General features: G+C 41.5%; 1 protein-coding gene across 3 annotated transcripts in view; it reads right to left on the reverse strand.

Annotated features, from left to right (window-relative positions):
- Positions 1–20,184, reverse strand: part of xylb (xylulokinase homolog (H. influenzae)) — a 133,117-nt gene that overhangs the window by 80,918 nt on the left and 32,015 nt on the right. For all 3 annotated transcript variants that reach the window (XM_055928642.1, XM_055928641.1, XM_055928643.1), the window contains 2 exons: positions 19,494–19,581; positions 9,951–10,045 (listed from right to left, as the gene is read on the reverse strand). In XM_055928642.1, coding sequence (XP_055784617.1) covers positions 9,951–10,045; positions 19,494–19,581 — 183 coding nt within the window. The remainder of the gene's footprint in view (positions 1–9,950; positions 10,046–19,493; positions 19,582–20,184) is intronic.

Here is a 20,184-nt window from a genome sequence, read left to right on the forward strand (position 1 = left end):
CATCACTTTAAAGCTCAATAGGTAGGCTATAGTGACGTAAAAGTGATTGAAAGGTCTATTAACAACACAAAGATAAGCTACTGTACATAAAGTACATCATGTACTCTCCATACAGTACATTAAGTTCCCTGGTTCTTTCAACCTGTAAGGCAGCTGTAGGATCTTAATTTGATCACCCTGTTACAGGAGAACTTTCCTGAAATGCAGAACATGTCAAACTTGTAGTGTATTTGAGGTTTTAAAAGGCTTCTGAAGTTTGTAATTTCCACTTAAATATTTCTGATTTGATTTTCCCTTCCGAAAAAAAAATAAAAAAAAAATAATTCACATTTCCTGTTGCTTCAGGATTATTTTTTTTCCAGCTGTAGCAAAATGGCTCAAATTAAGACCTGTACAGGTCCAGAGCTAATATTCTGCAGACAATGAAAGAGATTATGGCAAAACAACTGTCTTTCATAACATTTCAAAGCAGTCATTTTCTATCTTTAGGAATACAAACAATACTATGTGTGTGTGTGTGTCATGTTCCGTAGCCTCGGCCCATTGAGGGATGGAGAGGAAAAACAACATGTATGACTTTCAGCTCATTCAGAACATATACTAGACTACTGTGTATAGGAACATTACAGACCAGGCAACAATACACTTTATATTTTGATTGGTGGCCAATTAATGGAAAATTAACACACATCATTTACATTGCTGTCTCATTACGAAGAACATCGTCATTCACTGGGTGGGAAATGGGTCGCACACGCTGTCTCGCAAAACAGTCTAATAATCAAAGGCTTCTAAATTTACAGCGCTGCAGGAGGAAACCCTGTTCGATGTGCTACATCACGCATGTAATAAGCAGTTGTGAAATTTCTCATTGTTATTTATGAAGAATACTGAATTATTTAAAGGTACATCATGAGAAAAACCTGAAAAACATCTCCTCACTAATACGGGTATCATCTTAAGAAACCCAGCCAGTTTCGTAGCTACATGTATCTTGTAAAATATTTTAAATACATGCATTTTTCATGTGATATAAAAAGTGTATTTATATCTCATATGGTATTGTCAGTTTGTAATGACAGAAAGGTACACGTTTGATATCAATTTTGGCAATATTTCCCCATTCCAAAAAAATACCCTTCCAAATCAATGGCAGTCTAATTTGACTTACCACTGTTTGCCTCCCATACACACAAAAAATTAGGACTGATATCTAATATGCATATATGTTGTTATTCATGCCTTCGCCATTAGAATGACGAGCATCTCTTCTTGACTGGGTGATAACAGAGATATTTGACATGTCAGTGAGAGATATTCGACATGTCAGTGATTACAGAGAAATTCAACATGCCAAAGATATGAGAGATATTAGACATGTCAAACCGTCTCCCTTTTCCCGGGACTCCAAATCATACCAGTCGCCATGTTAATGTGCCTTTGTTGGGGTAGGTAATGTCTGATTTTAGGAGGGAGGTAGGCACTAAGCTTTTTCCTCCCAGAATCCTTCACAATGAGACAATCGTTGAACTGTGATGTTTCTGTCAAACTCCAAATTAAGAAACAGCAAGCGGCCCACTTTGTTACTGTCTCTCTTTCACACAGCCTACATAGACAACCTTGAGGGAAGGGATGGGGGGGGGGGGGGGGGAGAAGTGAGGGATTGCACGAATAAAGACAAAGGCTAAAAAAATATTAAGATGTTTGCCATTAAGCTGTCGTTTCCCATCTCATGAATATTTATCAAGGTTGAAGTTTAAGCCCACATTTGGAACATCTCTCTTTTAAAAGCATTTTTTTCCCCCTTCTCCTCACTACCTGGTCCATTGTTGACATAATAGTACTGTCAATCTGTTGTGCTCTGAAGGACACACCTGCTAGGAGAGGGCTTTTATGCCAAAATATTTTTGAAGAACCAACAAATACGCTGCAAAAAACATAACTGAGAAGGAGCGAGACTCTTGACTAGGGTTGCAAAGGGTCGAAACTTTCTGGCAAATTTCCAGAATTTTTTCGTAAATTTTCCATGGGAAGTAAAGCCCTGGAATTTGGGGAATTTTGCTTAAATTCATCAAAAAAGTTAGCTTTTAACAGTGAACCTTTTGTGAGATACACATAAGGCAATTCTAGGTATTGTGGTATATTTCGGTTAAACTATCCCCAATTCAATGGAATTGCAACCCTCTGCATGCACAGTGCATTCTTCTATCACATTTACAATGCACTCTTCCATCACATGTACAGCTGATTCTTAAGATGTTGCACACTAATGATATGCTATAGATCCCACACTACTACACTGTCTGAGCTGAGGACTACATGCTTTCTGGTAAGTTTTGATTACAATACTGGGTGGGGTGAATATATTTTATATGACATTATTTTTTTGTTAACTAGTAAATAGTAGCTTACAGCAAAGTGTTTTTATATAATTTCTAACTTGTTAACAATTTCTTCTAGATAGTTATTGCTACCATGTGGGTTTTAGCTTGCTTGAGCCTGATAACTGAGGAGTGTTAATTCACCTGTTTCCATACATTTAATTTTAAAACTTATCTTACAAATGAGTTGTTTAATCTAACTGCTTAACTATTTATCTGTACATGGAATTGTATTTGTAGTTTTTTTTAAAAAAAAATTTCCTAATCTTTACAGGAAACGCAGTCAGAGAAATGCTGATGAATGTCTTGCTCGAGCTGTGTATGCAACTGGCAATGGGTATTGGAAGAGATTTCTGAATGTTCTTCGCCCAGCATACACCCCTCCAACCAGACATGCTTTATCTACTCATTTGCTGGATGCAGAGTTCAACAGAGTTCAAGTGAAGGTCAAGCAAATAATAGAGAAAGCAGACCTTATTACAATCACCTCTGATGGGTGGTCAAATGTTTGTGGGCAAGGAATAATTAAACTACATCATCTCCACCCCTCAACCAGTATTCCACAAGAACACAGACACAAGGGACAACAGACACACCGGTCTCTACATTACAGATGAGCTGAGGGCAGTCATCAATGACCTTGGACCACAGAAGGTATTTGCACTGGTGATAGACAATTCTGCGAACATGAAGGCTGCTTGATCTAAAGTGGAGGAGTCCTACCCTCACATCACACCCATTGGCTGTGCTGCTCATGCATTGAATCTGCTCCTCAAGGTCATCATGGCACTGAAAACAATGGATATACTCTACAAGAGAGCCAGGGAAATGGTTAAGTATGTGAAGGGTCATCAAGTTATAGCAGCAATCTACCTCACCAAGCAAAGTGAGAAGAATAAGAGCTCCACATTGAAGCTGCCCAGCAACTCCCGTTGGGGTGGTGTTGTCATCATGTTTGACAGTCTCCTGGAGGGGAAGGAGTCTCTCCAAGAAATGGCCATATCAATATGGACAGACCCATCAAGAGGATCCTCCTGGATTATGTATTTTGGGAGAGAGTGGTAAGCAGCCTGAAACTCCTGAAACCTATAGCAGTAGCCATTACACTAATTGAGGGAGACAATGCCATCCTGTCTGATGTTCAGATTCTGCTTGCAGATGTAAGAGAAGAAATCCGTACTGGCCTGCCCACTTCACTGTTGCTCCAAGCAGAGGAAACTGCAGTTCTGAAATACACCAAAAAGACATCTGCCTGAAGCCCATACACGCCGCAGTGTACATGTTGGACCCCAAGTATGCTGGCAAGAGCATCCTGTCTGGTGCAGAGATCAACAAGTCCTATGGTGTCATCACTACTGTGTCTCGTCACCTTGGCCTGGACAAGGGCAAGGTTCTTGGCAGTCTGGCGAAGAAAACTTCCAAGCAAGGGCTTTGGGATGGAGATGCAATATGGCAGTCGTGCCAACATATCTCATCAGCCACCTGGAGGAAGGGACTTTGTGGATCTGAGGCTCTTTACCTTGTTGCCTCCATCATCCTCCAAATCCCACCAACATCAGCCGCCTCAGAGCACAACTGGTCCTTGTTTGGGAACACACACACCAGAGCACGGAACAGGCTGACCAATACAAGGGTTGAAAAATTGGCCCATCCGGGCAAATTTAAGTATTTTTGAGCCTGACAACGAGCCATCCTCAACAAGGTTTGAAAGTGACAGTGAAGATGAGGCCTCATAGTCTGATGTTCAAAAGGTGGACATTGAGGAGGTCCAGGGAGAAGACATGGAAGCCTGAGAGAAAGACAACCAAAGCTGTAGTTTGTAGACTATCATTTTAAAGATGTATGTTGAAAACGTTTTTGGGAGATGTGATGGATCATTGGGGATCATTCGATATTCCCTTTCTTTTGTTGTTCAGTGAAATCATCCCATGTGAAGAGTCAACTCATTTAATTAAAGTTCAATTCATAACTATTTATTTTAATTTTATTTCTATTGGTTGGACTTAATAATTTGTAATTATGTCTACCTATGATAAGGTAAAATGTTTTTGTTTCTGTCTCCATATGATATGGTAAATATATCCAATGAAAAAAACATCTACATTTAAAAAGTATTAATATTAATTTGCATATATTTGCATTAATTCCCATATATTCTCGTTAATTCCCATATATTCCCGTTAACTCCTACGGAAAGTTTCCACCTCTGAATATCCCCCAAAATGTGCAACCATACTCTTGACACCAACTTCTTGTGACTCTGAATAAGTCCAAATATGGACACCGTACGTATAACTACAACCCTGAATGTTGATGTTGCTTCTTAACTTCTGGACTAAGGAGTACAAAACCAGTACATTTCAAAACATTGTGACAACTGTCAATCATCCCAGGATCCTCTTCTTTTAAGCCTAGACAATGTTAATTAACTAGACCTACAGTGCATGTCCCACATCCCTTATCCCATAATTAAGCCCTTACAGAGGCTAAAAGAGCACAACTTAACTTACTTCCACGTCAGAGGAACCTGTTCCCCTCGGCACACTGTGCTGCTGTGTAATGCTTTGTGAACTGTACACACACACACATATACGCACGTCATCTATAGATATGTGCGTTGGGTTTTTCTAATGGGTACTGCCTGCTATATACCTTCACCTCATAGGAAGAACTTGTTCACCTCGGCACACTCCTGCTGTGCTTCATGAATTGTAAGCACAGGCACTCAGGCACGCACAGATACACACACAAGCACACACACACTAACTCTCTACAGTATGTGCGCATGTGTTCTCTCTTGGGCCTTATGGTTTTGTCCTAGACATATATAGGTTTCCATGCCTATGATATGCTCATATGTCAAATAAACATGATGAACTCTTGTGCAATGTGAATAGTGAGTGAGCTGCTCTCACAATGTAAAGCAGGATGATTTGTGAGTACATTTTCCTCGTATAGAAATTACGGTCTCAATAAGAGCATGAAAACACAATTGTGTCAAAAATGGCCATTCCTACACGGGGAGATCAACCTATATACCTCAGTTAACCCTCGAGTTAATTTCAGTGGCCCCGTGGAAATCGAATAAGCATAATAAAAATATTCCCATCAAAATTCGTCAGTTTAAGATAGAGATCATTTTTTTTGCATGGACTGCGCATCAATCCACCGCATCTGCCAATTGTGGCCGTACGCATCTGCATTGGAAGGTGGCCGAGATACAGCGGTATTTGTCAGACCATGAGACATCCATAAAATCGGTCTTCTCACAAAAACGTCTGTAGTGTCTGGACTGTTTGGCCTACACACTAATATGACCCCTCTATGGAAAGGTTTTGCTCTAGGATGCCCACAAGCCTCACATGACTCGCCCGGTACCAGTAAAAAAAGAAATGAATGGAAGTATATATGTAAGTAGTTAGTACCTAAAAAAAGGGGGTAAATATGTGTGAAAAAAATACAAATAGTTTCCTGATCTTTCTTATATCTCTAAAACTTACAATTGAAGTCGGAAGTTTACATACACTTTATCCAAATACATTTAAACTCAGTTTTCACAATTCCTGACATTTAATCCTAGTAAAAATTCCCTGTCTTAGGATCACCACTTTATTTTAAGAATGTGAAATGTCATTAGTAGAGAGAATGATTTATTTTGACATTCCCAGTGGGTCAGAAGTTTACATACACTCAATTAGTATTTGGTAGCATTGCCTTTAAATTGTTTAAAAGCCGCCCCCTTTTTCCTCTAAACATAACAATGGTCATTATGGCCAAACAGTTCTATTTTGTTTCATCAGACCAGAGGAAAAAGTACAATCTTTGTCCCCATGCGCAGTTGCAAACCGTAGTCTGGCTTTTACATGGCGATTTTGGAGCAGTGGCTTCTTCCTTGCTGAGCGGCCTTTCAGGTTATATCAATATAGGACTCGTTTTACTGTGGATATAGATACTTTTGTACCTGTTTCCTCCAGCATCTTCACAGGGTCCTTTGCTGTTGTTCTGGGATTAATTTGCACTTTTCGCACCAAAGTACGTTCATCTCTAGGAGACAGATGGCTGTGGGGTCCCATGGTGTTTACACTAGCGTAATATTGTTTGTACAGATGAACGTGGTACCTTCAGACTTTTGAAAATTGCTCCCAAGGATGAACCAGACTTGAGGTCAACAATTTTTTTTCTGAGGTATTGGCTGATTTCTTTTGATTTTCCCATGATGTCAAGCAAAGATCCACTCAGTTTGAAGGTAGGCCTTGAAATACATCCACAGGTACACCTCCAATTGACTCAAATGATGTCAATTAGCCTATCAGAAGCTTCTAAAGCCATGACATCATTTTCTGGAATTTTCTAAGCTGTTTAAAGGCACAGTCTTCAGACCCACTGGAATTGTGATATAATGAATTATAAGTGAAATAATCTGTCTCTAAACAATTGTTGGAAAAATGTCATGCATAAAGTAGATGCCCTAACCGACTTGTCTTGTTAACAAGACATTTGTGGAGTGGTTGAAAAACAAGTTTTAATGACTCCAACCTAAGTGTATGTAAACTTCCGACTTCAACTGTAACTATCTGTTTTTCTATGAATTAGTCTGTTATTCATTCATCTGTTCTTTTTTGGGGGATACCTAAAGGGGTCCTAAAATTCTAAATCAAATAGCTGAATGATCCTTGGTATGACCGTCATGAAACAATTCTCCCCAGCTTAGACTCTACAGGGTTAACGACATCGCTCAAGCCTCCATTTGCACATACTAGCAGCCCAGCAGTGGCCGTTTACAGTGACGCAGAGTCACCGACCCCGTACGCCAAACTCCAATTACCTCGCTGTGTTTTATCAAAGATGCCGCTTGATTAGTCCACTGTCGGCGGCAGCATTGGCTGCATCTCTTACAAATGCTCACAATGGCTGCCTCGCCCACTAATTCCCAGAAATGTCACTTCAATTTCACACAGCTCCTTATTGGCCTATTTGTGCTAAATAACATGTATTTTAACTAGAACTGAGCTTTTCCCTCATCCATTAATCTCCTTCTGTAAAAGTCTCTCTTTCTCACACACACACACACACACACACACACACACACACACACACACACACACACACACACACACACACACACACACACACACCTAAAGTTTCTGGCTCCATTTAGATAGCAAACCACCGTCTGTCCCTGCGTGACCCCCATGTATTTCTACCACCGGTCAGAGTGGATGGCATGTAATTCACTTTTACAATCACTTCACCAAAGGGGGATGAAGCATTTAATGAAGAAGCAGTGACTCATAAAAGTAGGCTATTCGGCAGCCGATAAGTCTGGAGACTGAGGGGAGAGTTCAGTGGCTAAAAAAGCGTCTTGTAGTCATAGCCGTCACTCACACAATCGTTATTTTCCCCTGTGACGCTGCCACTGTTAAACAGTAGAGCTCTTTGACATTTGAGGTAGGCCGGGATATGGCGAAGACACTGTGATTTCATTGGTCAGGTCATTACAACACAGTGATTTCATTGGTCACTTCACTAGGACACTGTGATTTCATTGGTCACATTGCTAAGCACTTTGCCAATCCTGTCGGTGCTACTTAACAGTAATGTTTAGGCGGCATGTTACATCCAAGCTGTCTGCCCTGAGCCAACAGCGGCACATTAAAACCATTCAGAAAGATCAAAGAGGCGATCAAAGAAATGTTGTACAGAAAATGTAGACCTGGAGCCATTGCCTTTGAGGCACAGACAGCTAGTTCCTTAGCATATGTATCCCTCATTCCCATGCCTTACCTTAAAATAGTATGTGATCCATTTGGAAAACTTATTGAAATGCCTTCACAAAGTATTACTCACAGTGGCAAGAAAAAGTATGTGAACCATTTGGAATTATCTGGATTTCTGCATGAATTGGAAATAAAATTAGATCTGATCTTCATCTAACACACAAACACAGTGTGCCTAAACTAATAACGCACAAATTATTGTATTTCTGTCTATTGAATACATAATTTAAACATTCACAGCATAGGTTGGAAAAAGTATGTGAACCCCTAGGCTAATGACTTCTCCAAATGCTAAATGGAGTCAGGAGTCAGCTAACCTGGAGTACAATCATTGAGACGAGATTGGAGATGTTGGTTAGAGCTGCCCTGCCCTATAAAAAACACTCACAAAATGTTTGTTTGCTATTCACAAGAAGCATTGCCTGATGTGAACCATGCCTCGAACAAAAGAGATCTCAGAAGACCCAAGATTAAGAATTGTTGACTTGCATAAAGCTGGAAAGGTTTACAAAAGTATCTCTAAAAGCCTTGATGTTCATCAGTCCACTGCAAGACAAATTGTCGATAAATGGAGAAAGTTCAGCACTGTTGCTACTCTCCCTAGGAGTGGCCATCCTGCAAAGATGACTGCAAGAGCACAGCGCAGAATGCTCAATGAGGTTAAGAAGAATCTTAGAGTGTCAGCTAAAGACTTAAAGAAATCTCTGGAACATTCTAAAACCTCTGTTGACGAGTCTACGATACATAAAACACAAAACAAGAATGGTGTTCAAGGGAGGACACCACAGAAGAAGCCACTGCTGTCTAAAAAAACATTACTGCACATCTGAAGTTCGCAAAAGAGCATCTGGATGTTCCATAGCGCTACTGGCAAAATATTCTGTGGACAAATTAAACTAAAGTTGAGTTGTGGAAGGAAGGAAGGACCACACAACAACATCAAGACCTCATCCCAACTGCAACGTATGGTGAAGGGAGCATCATGGTTTGGACCTGTTTTGCTACCTCAGGGCCTGGACAGCTTGCTATCATCGACGGAAAAATGAATTCCCAAGTTTATCAGGACATTTTGCAGGAGAATGTAAGGCTATCTGTCCTCCAATTGAAGCTCAACAGAAGTTGGGTGATACAACAGGACAACGACCCAAAACACAGAAGTAAATCAACAACAGAATGGCTTCAACAGAAGAAATATGCCTTCTGGAGTGGCCCAGAGGTTAGGACTCAATCGGGTTGAGTCCTAACCTCAACCCGATTGAGATGCTGTGGCATGACGTCAAGAGAGTGGTTCACACCAGACATCCCAAGAATATTGCTGAACTGAAACAGTTTTGTTAAGAAGAATGGTCCAAAATTTCTCCTGACCATTGTGCAAGTCTGATCCGCAACTACAGAAAACCTTTAGTTGAGGTTATTGCTGCCAAAGTAGGGTCAACCAGTTATTAAAACCAAGGGATCACAAACTTTTCCCACCCTGCACTGTGAATGTTTCCACAGTGTGTTCAATAAAGACATGAAAAAGTATAATTGTTTGTGTGTTATTAGTTTAAGCAGACTGTGTTTGTCTATTGTTGTGACTTAGATCAGATCAAATTGTATGACTAATTATGCAGAAGTCCAGGTAATTCCAAAGGGTTCACATACTTTTTCTTGCCACTGTATATGCAAGAGGCCCTATTTAGACACAGATTCACAATATGAATAAATGCTGATCACAACCAGAGAGAGGTAGAGAGAATGAGAAGGAAAGAGTGAGAGAGCTGCTGAGCTGTATTGGGTTGTGCTGCTGTACCTTGTCAGCTCCAGGAGTTGGGGTCACTGCTAGCTGGGGTTCTGGGGCTTTTCTCACCGCCTCAGCGAAGGACACACCTGATTCAGCAACAAGTCCTGGCAAACAAAAAGTGGATTCAGTTTACCAAAAAACATCAAATACCACTGTGTAAAAAGTTAGTCAAATGGCAACCAATCGTTGAAAAGGGGTACATCACAATACAATGTGTATCACCTAGGTAAAAAAAAACCTATGGCAAAGAATTGCTGAAAATGGGTACATAATAGATACTGTATTTATCCGTTGGATATTAAACATGTAATACTAATGTGGCAAAGAAGGGGGTCGAGTGATAAATGGCAGATATGTGAGAGCAGAACTAATAAACAGGCTCTGGCCTCTCACTAAAATGGCCATCCCGATCAGAACTACAGATCACAAAATGGCCGACAGCCAAAACTACAATTCCCAGAAGCAAGGGGAATGCTCAGAAGGTGGGGCCGACCCACAGATAAGGGGTCAAGACACACCAGGAAGAGAGAGAGAGGAAGGGCTGGAAGGATCTGTGAACCAAGGAGAAAGAGACGATATATATATATCATCTGGATTTACCGTGTATGAGCTAGACTGTTTGGACTTACCTGTTGGCGTTTGGACCTGGACCTACCGAGAACCCGATTTGTGTACTGAACCCTGCTATCCCTTAACCTCACCTGCGGCCTGCGTGGACCAGTACAGAGAAGCAAACACACAGGTACTGTCCCGTTCGAAAGTCCTCTCATTCTTCGGGTGATTTTGGTGACAGTTTCCCGCTTAATTTGTGACAAATTCTCCTTATCTTGAAGAGGTTTGTCACACGTGGTGGAGAATGCGGGCATATGGACTAACCATACCGCTGGTTAGGTAGAGGGAAAAAATGTTCAGTTAGCACTCCAAAGGGGAGTCAGGCTTTTTTTTGTGGCTTTGTTTGGTTAGGACAGATTGCTCTGGGAAAATGAGTATGGAGGGAGCCATACAGGCCCTGTTACAAGCGGTGGCCGCCCAACAAGAGGCAACTAGAGCTCAACAAATAGCTCACCAGGATAAAATGCGAATGTATCAGGACACATTACAGGCCCAGCACCACACCAACCAGCAGCTCAGAGAGGAACAAGAGAGAAACACCTGGGAGTTTAGAGAAGGCCAAAAGGGAATAGCGGACCAAATTGGGGCTCAGTTACCAGCTGCAAATACCCAAAGGAGGGACGGCCCAAAACCAGGATCCAACCCTGCAGCAAGCCAGAGCAGATGTACAGGTCATAGATGGTACTCCCATAAATGTTGGGACGATGCCTAATAGTTTTCCCCACTTCATCATGAAAAAGGGTTTGGTGTACAGAGTGTCAAAAATAGGGGTTGATGTGGTGGAACAGTTGTTGGTCCCAACCCGGTACCAGAGGACAGTACTGGATCTAGCTCATGGGCACATTCTGGGTGGATAACTTGGTATCGATAAAACCTGAGACTGGATTGTAAGGAGGTTTTACTGGCCAGGAATACAGGCTGAAGTGGCTTGGCAATGTGGAGAGTGCCCGGAGTGCCAGTTACCAGCTCCCCGACCAGCTGTTAGAAGCCCGCTAGCGCCTTTCCCAATAATCGAAACGCCATTTGAGAGGATAGCAATGGATATAGTGGGCCCACTACCCAAATCCGCCAGAAGGCACCAATACATTCTGGTCATTCTAGATTATGCCACTCACTACCCAGAAGCCATTCCCCTTCGGACGATGGCTTCCAAAAATATTGCCATGGAATTAGTGCTCCTGTTCAACAGGGTAGGGGTTCCAAAGGAGAGCCTTACTGACCAGGGAACCCCCTTTATGTCCCGCCTTATGGCAGACCTTTGTAAATTGTGGCAGATGAAACAGTTGAGGACATCGGTTTACCATCCTCAGACGGACAGGCTAGTTGAGAGTTTCACCTGCACCCTGAAGTCAATGCTCAGGAAGGTAATCGATAAGGATGGGAAAAACTAGGATTGCATGTTGGCTAATCTGATGTTTGCCATTAAGAGAGGTTCCCCAAGCCTTGCTGGGGTTTTCCCACTTTGAGCTGGTATATGGGAGGCACCCCCAGGGAATCTTAGACATCGCCCGGGAAACCTGGGAGCACCAATCCACCCCGTATACTAGTGTTATAGAGCATGTCACGGCAAGGCAAGACCGGATAGCCACAGTCATGCCAATCGTCAGAGAGCACATGAGACAAGCACAAGAGACAAGCTTGGTCGCAAATGGGTCTTCCAAATGGACAATGACCTCAAGCATACTTCCAAAGTTGTGGCAAAATGGACAACAAAGTCAAGGTATTGGAGTGGCCATCCCAAAGCCCTGACCTCAATCCTATAGAAAATTAGTGGGCAGAACTGAAAAAGCGTGTGCGAGCAAGGAGGCCTACAAACCTGACTCAGTTACAACAACTCTGTCAGGATGAATGGGCCAAAATTCACACAACTTTTTGTTGGAAGCTTGTGGAAGGCTGAAATGTTTGACCCAAGTTAAACAATTTACAGGTAATGCTACCAAATACTAATTGAGTGTATGTAAACTTAAATGTATTTGGCTAAGGTGTATGTAAACTTCCGACTTCAACTGTATATACAGTGAATTTTATAAGTGAAATAATCTGCCTGTAAACAATTGTTGGAAAAATGACTTGTGTCATGCACAAAGTAGATGACCTAACCGACTTGCCAAAACTATAGTTTGTTAACAAGAAATTTGTGGAGTGGTTGAAAAACAAGTTTTAATGATTCCAACCATTATATAGTGTATGTAAACTCCCGATTTCAACTGGATGTACAGTACCAGTCAAAAGTTTGGACACACCTACTCATTCAAGGGTTTTTCTTTATTTCTAAATGTTCTACATTGTAGAATAATAGTGAAGACATCAAAACTATGAAATAACACATGGAATCATGTATTAACCAAAACAGTGTTGCCACATATGCTGAGCACTTGTTGGCTGCTTTTCTTTCACTCTGTGGTCCAACACATCCAAAACCACCGCACATGTATGTATATTGTGTGTGCTTTTTTGTGTGTGTGTGTGTAATCGTATGTATGGAAACATTTATTCTAGGAGGTGGGATATATTGCATCCACATCCGAAAAATGAGAATTACATTTCAAATGCCAAAGTAAAAACAGATAGTGTCACACCCGGATCAATTTCACATGTCCTCGTTATTGTCTCCACCCCCTCCAGGTGTCGCTTGATTTCCCCATTGTATTTATCCCTGTGTTTCCTTTCTCTCTGTGCCAGTTTGTCTTGTATGTTAGTCAAGTCATCCAGCGTGTTTTTCCCATACTCCTTTTGCTATTCTCTTTTTGATAGTCCTCCTGGTTTTGACCCCTGCCTGACTCTAGACTTCTTTCCCGCCTGCCTGATCATCCTGCCTGGCCTGACCTTGATTCTGCCTGCCCTTCGGTACCTTTTAAACTCTGACCTGGTTTTGACCCTTTTGCCTGTCCACAACAAGTCTCTTGCTAATCCCTATTGGATTAATAAATATTGTAAGACTCCAACCATCTGCATCTGGTTCTCGCCTTGTGTCATGATAGATAGTTTCGTATAAATGCTAAAACATCAATAGGGAATCATCAAGGAAAAGGTTAGGTCGCTTCAACCACATGTACTTTTATTAATATTTGTTGCCTATATTTAACGAGGCAAGTCAACTAAGAACAAATTCTTATTTACAATGATGGCCTACCAAGAGGCAAAAGGCCTCCTGCGGTGACAGGGGCTTTTTATAAAAAATGTAAATGTTGAACCAAAAACAGATCACGAGACACACTACATAAAGAGAGACCTAAGACGACAACACAGCATGGTAGCAACACAACATGACAACAACACGGTAGTGACACTACATGTCAGCAGCACAATATGGTAGCAGCACAAACATTGTTAGGCACAGACAACAGCACAAAGGGCAAGAAGGTAGAGACAACAATACATCAGGCGAAGCAGCCACAACTGTCAGTAAGAGTGTCCATGATTGAGTCTTTGAATGTAGAGATGGAGATAAAACTGTCCAGTTTTAGTGCTTTGTGCAGCTCGTTCTAGTCGCTAGGAGCCGCGAACTGAAAAGAGAAGCGACCCAGGGATGTGTGTGCTTTGGGGACCTTTAACAGAATGTGACTGGCAGAACAGGTGTTGTATGTGGAGGATGAGGGCTGCAGTAGGTATCTCAGACAGGGGAGAGTGAGGCCTAAGAGGGTCTTATAAATAAACATCAACCAGTGGGTCTTGCGCCGAGTATACAGAGATGACCAGTTTACAGAGGAGTATAGAGTGCAGTGATGTGTCCTATAAGGATCATTGGTGGCAAATCTAATGGCAGAATGGTAAAGAACATCTAGCTCTTCGAGAGCACCCTTACCTACCGATCTATGAATTACGTCTCCTTAATCTAGCATGGGTAGGGTGGTCATCTGAATCAGGGTTTGTTTGGCAGCTGGGGTGAAAGAGAAGAGATTATGTTGGAGGAAACCAAGTCTAGATTTAACTTTAGCCTGCAGCTTGGATATGTGCTGAGAAAAATACAGTGTACTAGTTATACTCCCAAGTACTTGTATAAGGTGACTGACTACCTCAAGCTCTAAACCCTCAGAGGTAGTACAACGGTGGGGAGAGGGGGGGATTCTTCTTACCGAACCACATTACCTTTATTTTGTAGGGCAGAGAAAGATTGTTGGACACTAAGAAAGCTCTGTTGTAGAGAGTTTAACACAAGCTTGTAATATGATTGCAAGCTCAGTGTTTCTGAAGGACACTGAAGAGAAGCTGTAAAGTGTTTCTGAAGGACACTGTGTGAAGAGAAGCTGTAAAGTGTTTAAGCTCAGTGTTTCTGAAGGACACTGTGTGAAGAGAAACTGTAAAGTGTTTCTGAAGGACACTGTGTGAAGAGAAGCTGTAAAGTGTTTAAGCTCAGTGTTTCTGAAGGACACTGTGTGAAGAGAAACTGTAAAGTGTTTCTGAAGGACACTGTGTGAAGAGAAGCTGTATAGTGTTTAAGCTCAGTGTTTATGAAGGACACTGTGTGAAGAGAAGCTGTATAGTGTTTAAGCTCAGTGTTTCTGAAGGACACTGAAGAGAAGCTGTATAGTGTTTAAGCTCAGTGTTTCTGAAGGACACTGTGTGAAGAGAAGCTGTATAGTGTTTAAGCTCAGTGTTTCTGAAGGACACTGTGTGAAGAGAAGCTGTATAGTGTTTAAGCTCAGTGTTTATGAAGGACACTGAAGAGAAGCTGTATAGTGTTTAAGCTCAGTGTTTCTGAAGGACACTGAAGAGAAGCTGTAAAGTGTTTAAGCTCAGTGTTTCTGAAGGACGCTGTGTGAAGAAGCGTTAGTGTTTTTTGTTTGTTGTTTTTTAACCTTTATTTAACAGTTAAGAACTAATTCTTATTTACAATGACGGCCTACCCCGGCCAAACCCTAACCCGGACGACGCTGGGCCAATTGTGCGCCGCCCTTTGGGATTCCCAATCACGGACGATTGTGATACAGCATGGAATCGAACCAGGGTCTGTAGTGATGCCTCTAGCACTAAGATGCAGTGCCTTAGACCGCTGCGCCACTCGGGAGCCCAAGCTCAGTGTTTAAGCTCAGTGTTTCTGAAGGATACTGTGTGACGAGAAGGTGTAAAGTGTTTAAGCTCAGTGTTTCTGAAGGACACTGTGACGATAAGTTGTAAAGTGTTTAAGATCAGTGTTTCTGAAGGACACTGTTTGAAGAGAAGCTGTATAGTTAGTGTTTAAGTTCAGTGTTTCTGAAGGACACTGTGAAGAGAAGAAGCTCTATAGTTAGTGTTTAAGTTCAGTGAAGGTGTAAGGAAGAAAGGCTTCGGGTCTAAATTGGTCACGATGTCAGCGGTCGCTTGCGTAAGACATTACGGCACCGCTGACCTTTTCTGCAGGAGTCGAATAGCTTGTCTCTACGATATCTGTTGACTCTGAATGCTCTTGACATTTGACGCCAGGTTATTGGGTGCAGGGATATTGTTTTAACGTATCGGGATCTAGGCTGTGTAGAACAATGCCACAATCACTGTGGCTTTCCAGACTCAATTTATTTTCGCTTCCATCATTGAAACTGACATTTTCAGCTCAGATCTGACAACGCAATCTCCAAATAATATGTCACTTATGAAAGTAAAAACACCAAATACGTAAGTCAAATATGTTGACGTTTGTAGTTAAGTAAGGAAGGCAAGATGGAAGTATTGCTGTGGTGTATTTTATGGGACATTGTATGCATCATACATTATATAGCAATATTCTACATCAGTTAGTTTACATGATTCAACATGGATGGCTAAGTGGGTCAATGAAAATTGGGGAGAATGCTTCGTTAAATCAATATTTATGTTGCAAGTCACATGACATTTATGCAAGAATTATGAAGGCCTGCTGTGCTTAAGTGCTACTTATCCAAGCCCCAGACCCAGTTCACTCATAGGCTGGTAATCAAAAATCCATGTATTTACTTAGCTGTACCTAGTGAGCCATGGCTGAGAAACTGTGGCACGACATCCAACATTTGACTCAAGCCAAAACACGGCATAGAACAATTCCTTTCCCCGCTCGATAGGCTTCATTTGTGTGTGTGTGTGTGTGTGTGTGCACTCGCATGTGTTTCTGCCAAAAAAGACAGAGTGCTTCATTTCAACCGTCCCGAAGACAAGGAGGCAATTGGTCTTGGCAGACTTATTGAATGAAGTCAGGTTCCATCCGGGCTACATTTTAGAGACGTATTTATTGGTTTGTTTCTAAGCCTCAGTCCCTGGCGAAGAATCTAAAATGAGGCCAAAAAGCCCGGGCCTGTCAACAACGTACAGGAACTGTCTCCCCTGTCACCCTAAAACATGACAGAAATACTAATATTAATGAGATCACTCAGCATAGAAATTACACTGGAGAAGCACATTACCCCCCCCCAACCTGCTCGACCCAACCCTTCTCCCCCAGATTCAGCCCCCCCACCCCCGCCCTGCTTCCCGCCTCTGGAATATAATAAACAATGACAAGCGATTCAAACTGAGCACTGCATGTAATGAAAATGGACTTTGGTTGTCGTCGTAGGACCTAGAACAGGGTCTCTTTCTCTGTTCCCCCCCAGACCATGTATTGCGTTGCGCAGGGCCTGGTGTTTCCGAAGTGGGGGAGGGGAGGAGACACTTCATTCTTTATTGTTTAATTAACAGTGTAAAGAGATGAGCTCTCGTCAACATCATCTCCGCAGGCATTCTTTTTTTATGAGCAACTTATGACAAGATCTAATGATTAGACTGGTGGTGAAGCAAACGGCCTGATTAATCAAACACATGCCGTACATCTCTCAGGCTTTGTTATACTGTTTTGTCTCTCTGCCTCTAAGCTACTCATAAGTCATATCTTCCTCCCTCATTCATAATCTTTATATAGAGTATCGCTAATGAGGAGATTCAAGCCTTCAGTGCTGAATTGTTTCGTGTTTTGGCCATTGTAACACGAGCTAGATCTTTGAGCAGTGTTGTAATTGCCTCACACTGTGGATTGGTACATTGAAACCACACCTGGGTTCAGATGGTATTCACTTTCTTTTGTACTTTAGCTGCGCTTGATTAAGCTTGCCTGGCATGACCGAACCAATGGAATCATCTTAAAAGTACAAACCCTGCCCATCCGACACTCTAGGCAGACTCAATCAAAGACTCAATCAAAAACTCAAAGTAAAAAGAGGAGGAAGGGAAGCGCTACTAAGGTACACAATAGTACATTTTGGTAGACAGAAGGTGCTCTTTGGTAGAAGGGGTGAATTGGTCATCAAAAAGAAAGGAGGACCAAGGCACTCTTCATATAATTAATTAAAATGCCTTCATTAGTATGGCATGTTCAATAGAAACAAAGTTTTAAAAAATCCGACGCGTTTCGGCTGCATGGCCTTCGTCAGGGAGTACAAAAAAAGAATACAATGTCCTCTTTTGAACAAAAAACTCAAAAGTATTGGAAAAAACGAATAATAATACAACCCATCCAAGTCTGGTTGAAACATTATTAGGTTTTCATTAAGTATAATTGCTGATCTATGTGAATGCATGATTATACATTAACGTTCTGAGAAAAACACACTCACACAATGGAAGGGAACACAACCAAGCGGATGGATTCCACTTGCGAGTTTTGACTTCCATGAAAAGGCATTCGAGGCGCATAAGCAGTGTTTATGGAAACCGGGAAAACATTGGTGAAAGGTGAGACCGCAAAACAAGTATGCATAATAAAATAACAATTAAAGCCTAATTTAAGAGTGCTAATCTCTAAAAAACCATCAATTCAATACCATTTATTAAATGCTAAGACATTAAATTCCTCTTGCTGACAGTTAAATGCTGTGACCAACTGACAAAGGATTACTAAGTGTTGACTGTCCTTTCTCTTTCCTGCTGTACTTGTTGTCTTTAATCTACGTTGAGTATTTGATTGAGCCTGCCTGGAGTGCCAGATGGGCGGGGTTTGGACTTTTGGGACTATTCCATTGGGTCCATTTCCTCAGGTGAGCTCAATCAAGCACAGCTAGTATATTTGAAACAACAAATATTATTTGAACCCAGGTCTGCTACTGTACATATATTCGATTTTGGGGGAGGAAATACCATTTCATCTTTATGATAATGGGGCTTTGAGAGCCAATCGATCTCATTGATCAAACTTCCAGATGACAAAATTCATGCCCAAAAATCCCCATGAATCAGACTAATCAATTGATTATTATGACAAAACATGTCAGCTGCACAAACATAATATCAATCCAAATATTCAATGAAATTCACACATTTGTCTTACTGTTTGAATGCAGCTTCTATGATATAGCCCTGTCTAGTGTTTGAAATGCCAAAAATGTTTATTTTACACTTAGAAGCAAAGACTTCTTCAGATTATTTGATGCTGCAAAAAAATCTGCTCTTAGAATTATCAACCGCTTGATCTTTTCTGTCTGCCGGTTCCATGCTGGCTTAAGCCTTTGAAGTGTCAAAGTTCAAGAGAATTCACTGAGGAAAATGTTTTAATTTGTCTTAAATTAGTACACTTCCAGATGAACATGTGAGTGAATTACTGGACATCCTTTTAATGGCGAAACCAGCATAAACATATCCAACATGGGTGTCCTCTAAACTCCATCAGTTGGAGGAATCGGCTGACCACAAAAGAATGCTAATATACCAAAGGAACAAAGTAGGCAGGAAATGATATTGAATAACAGCATGAGTCACTCTGTACATGTATCTCCATAAGGGTTCATATAGCAGCGTTCTTCAACTCCGGTCCTGGAGAGCTACTGCAAGCGCAGTCTTTTGTTCTAGCCCTGCAGTAACACCAGCTGAATCCGCTATTATGGTTCAGACCAAAGACCAAGATTAGTTGATGATTTAAAGCAGGGGTATTGGTGCTGGGCTGGAACAAAAACCTGCACACCCAGTATTGCAGCTCTCCGGGGCCAGCGTTGGAGAAACTCTGTCTACGTCAGTCTTACTCACCCTGCAGGGCCCTGTAGCCACAGCCTAGACAGGCAGAGTTGGCCACGTCAATGGTGTACACGGGAGCATCGAACACGTCAGATAGCACCTGAGTATGGAGAGAAGAAGAATGGGACCGCATGTTATTGGAAATGTTACTGTCTGCAAATGTTACATTGTATGAGTCACTGTCCGTAATATAGAAAGCAATGTCTAATGACACATACCTGAACTGAATTCTATGAAGAAAATACTGTTGATTGTATCTGTATTTACACAGGTTAGTGGTGGCTTAAATAAGATTTCTAAACACTGCAGAGAGGATAGAAGGCTATCCTTTTCATCCATTTCACTTGAACAAGAAACTAAACAAAAGAGCATACAGTTTCCTCATGGTTATTGTTTCCTGTTTTGAGGCCGATTGATTCCATTTCCACTCACTTAGAGTGTAAAACATACACAATTTTGCAGCGCTCTAATTTCATTACCTTGCCACTCATCAGGGAATAACCTTGTTAAGGCGTGAAGCGATACAACATTATGCTTTGTAATAAAAAAATAATTAGACGGCAAACAAAACATCTGTAGCATCAACATATTTCTAACATGTAACAACATCATCACAGAGAGAATATGAATACATAACAAATGTCTGTTCCACAGGGGCTTGGCATGGCAACGCATTCTAATGGCTCCATTTCCAATACTGCAT

The sequence above is a fragment of the Salvelinus fontinalis genome, chromosome 7 (genome assembly GCF_029448725.1).
Source record: "Salvelinus fontinalis isolate EN_2023a chromosome 7, ASM2944872v1, whole genome shotgun sequence".
Lineage (NCBI taxonomy): Eukaryota > Metazoa > Chordata > Actinopteri > Salmoniformes > Salmonidae > Salvelinus > Salvelinus fontinalis.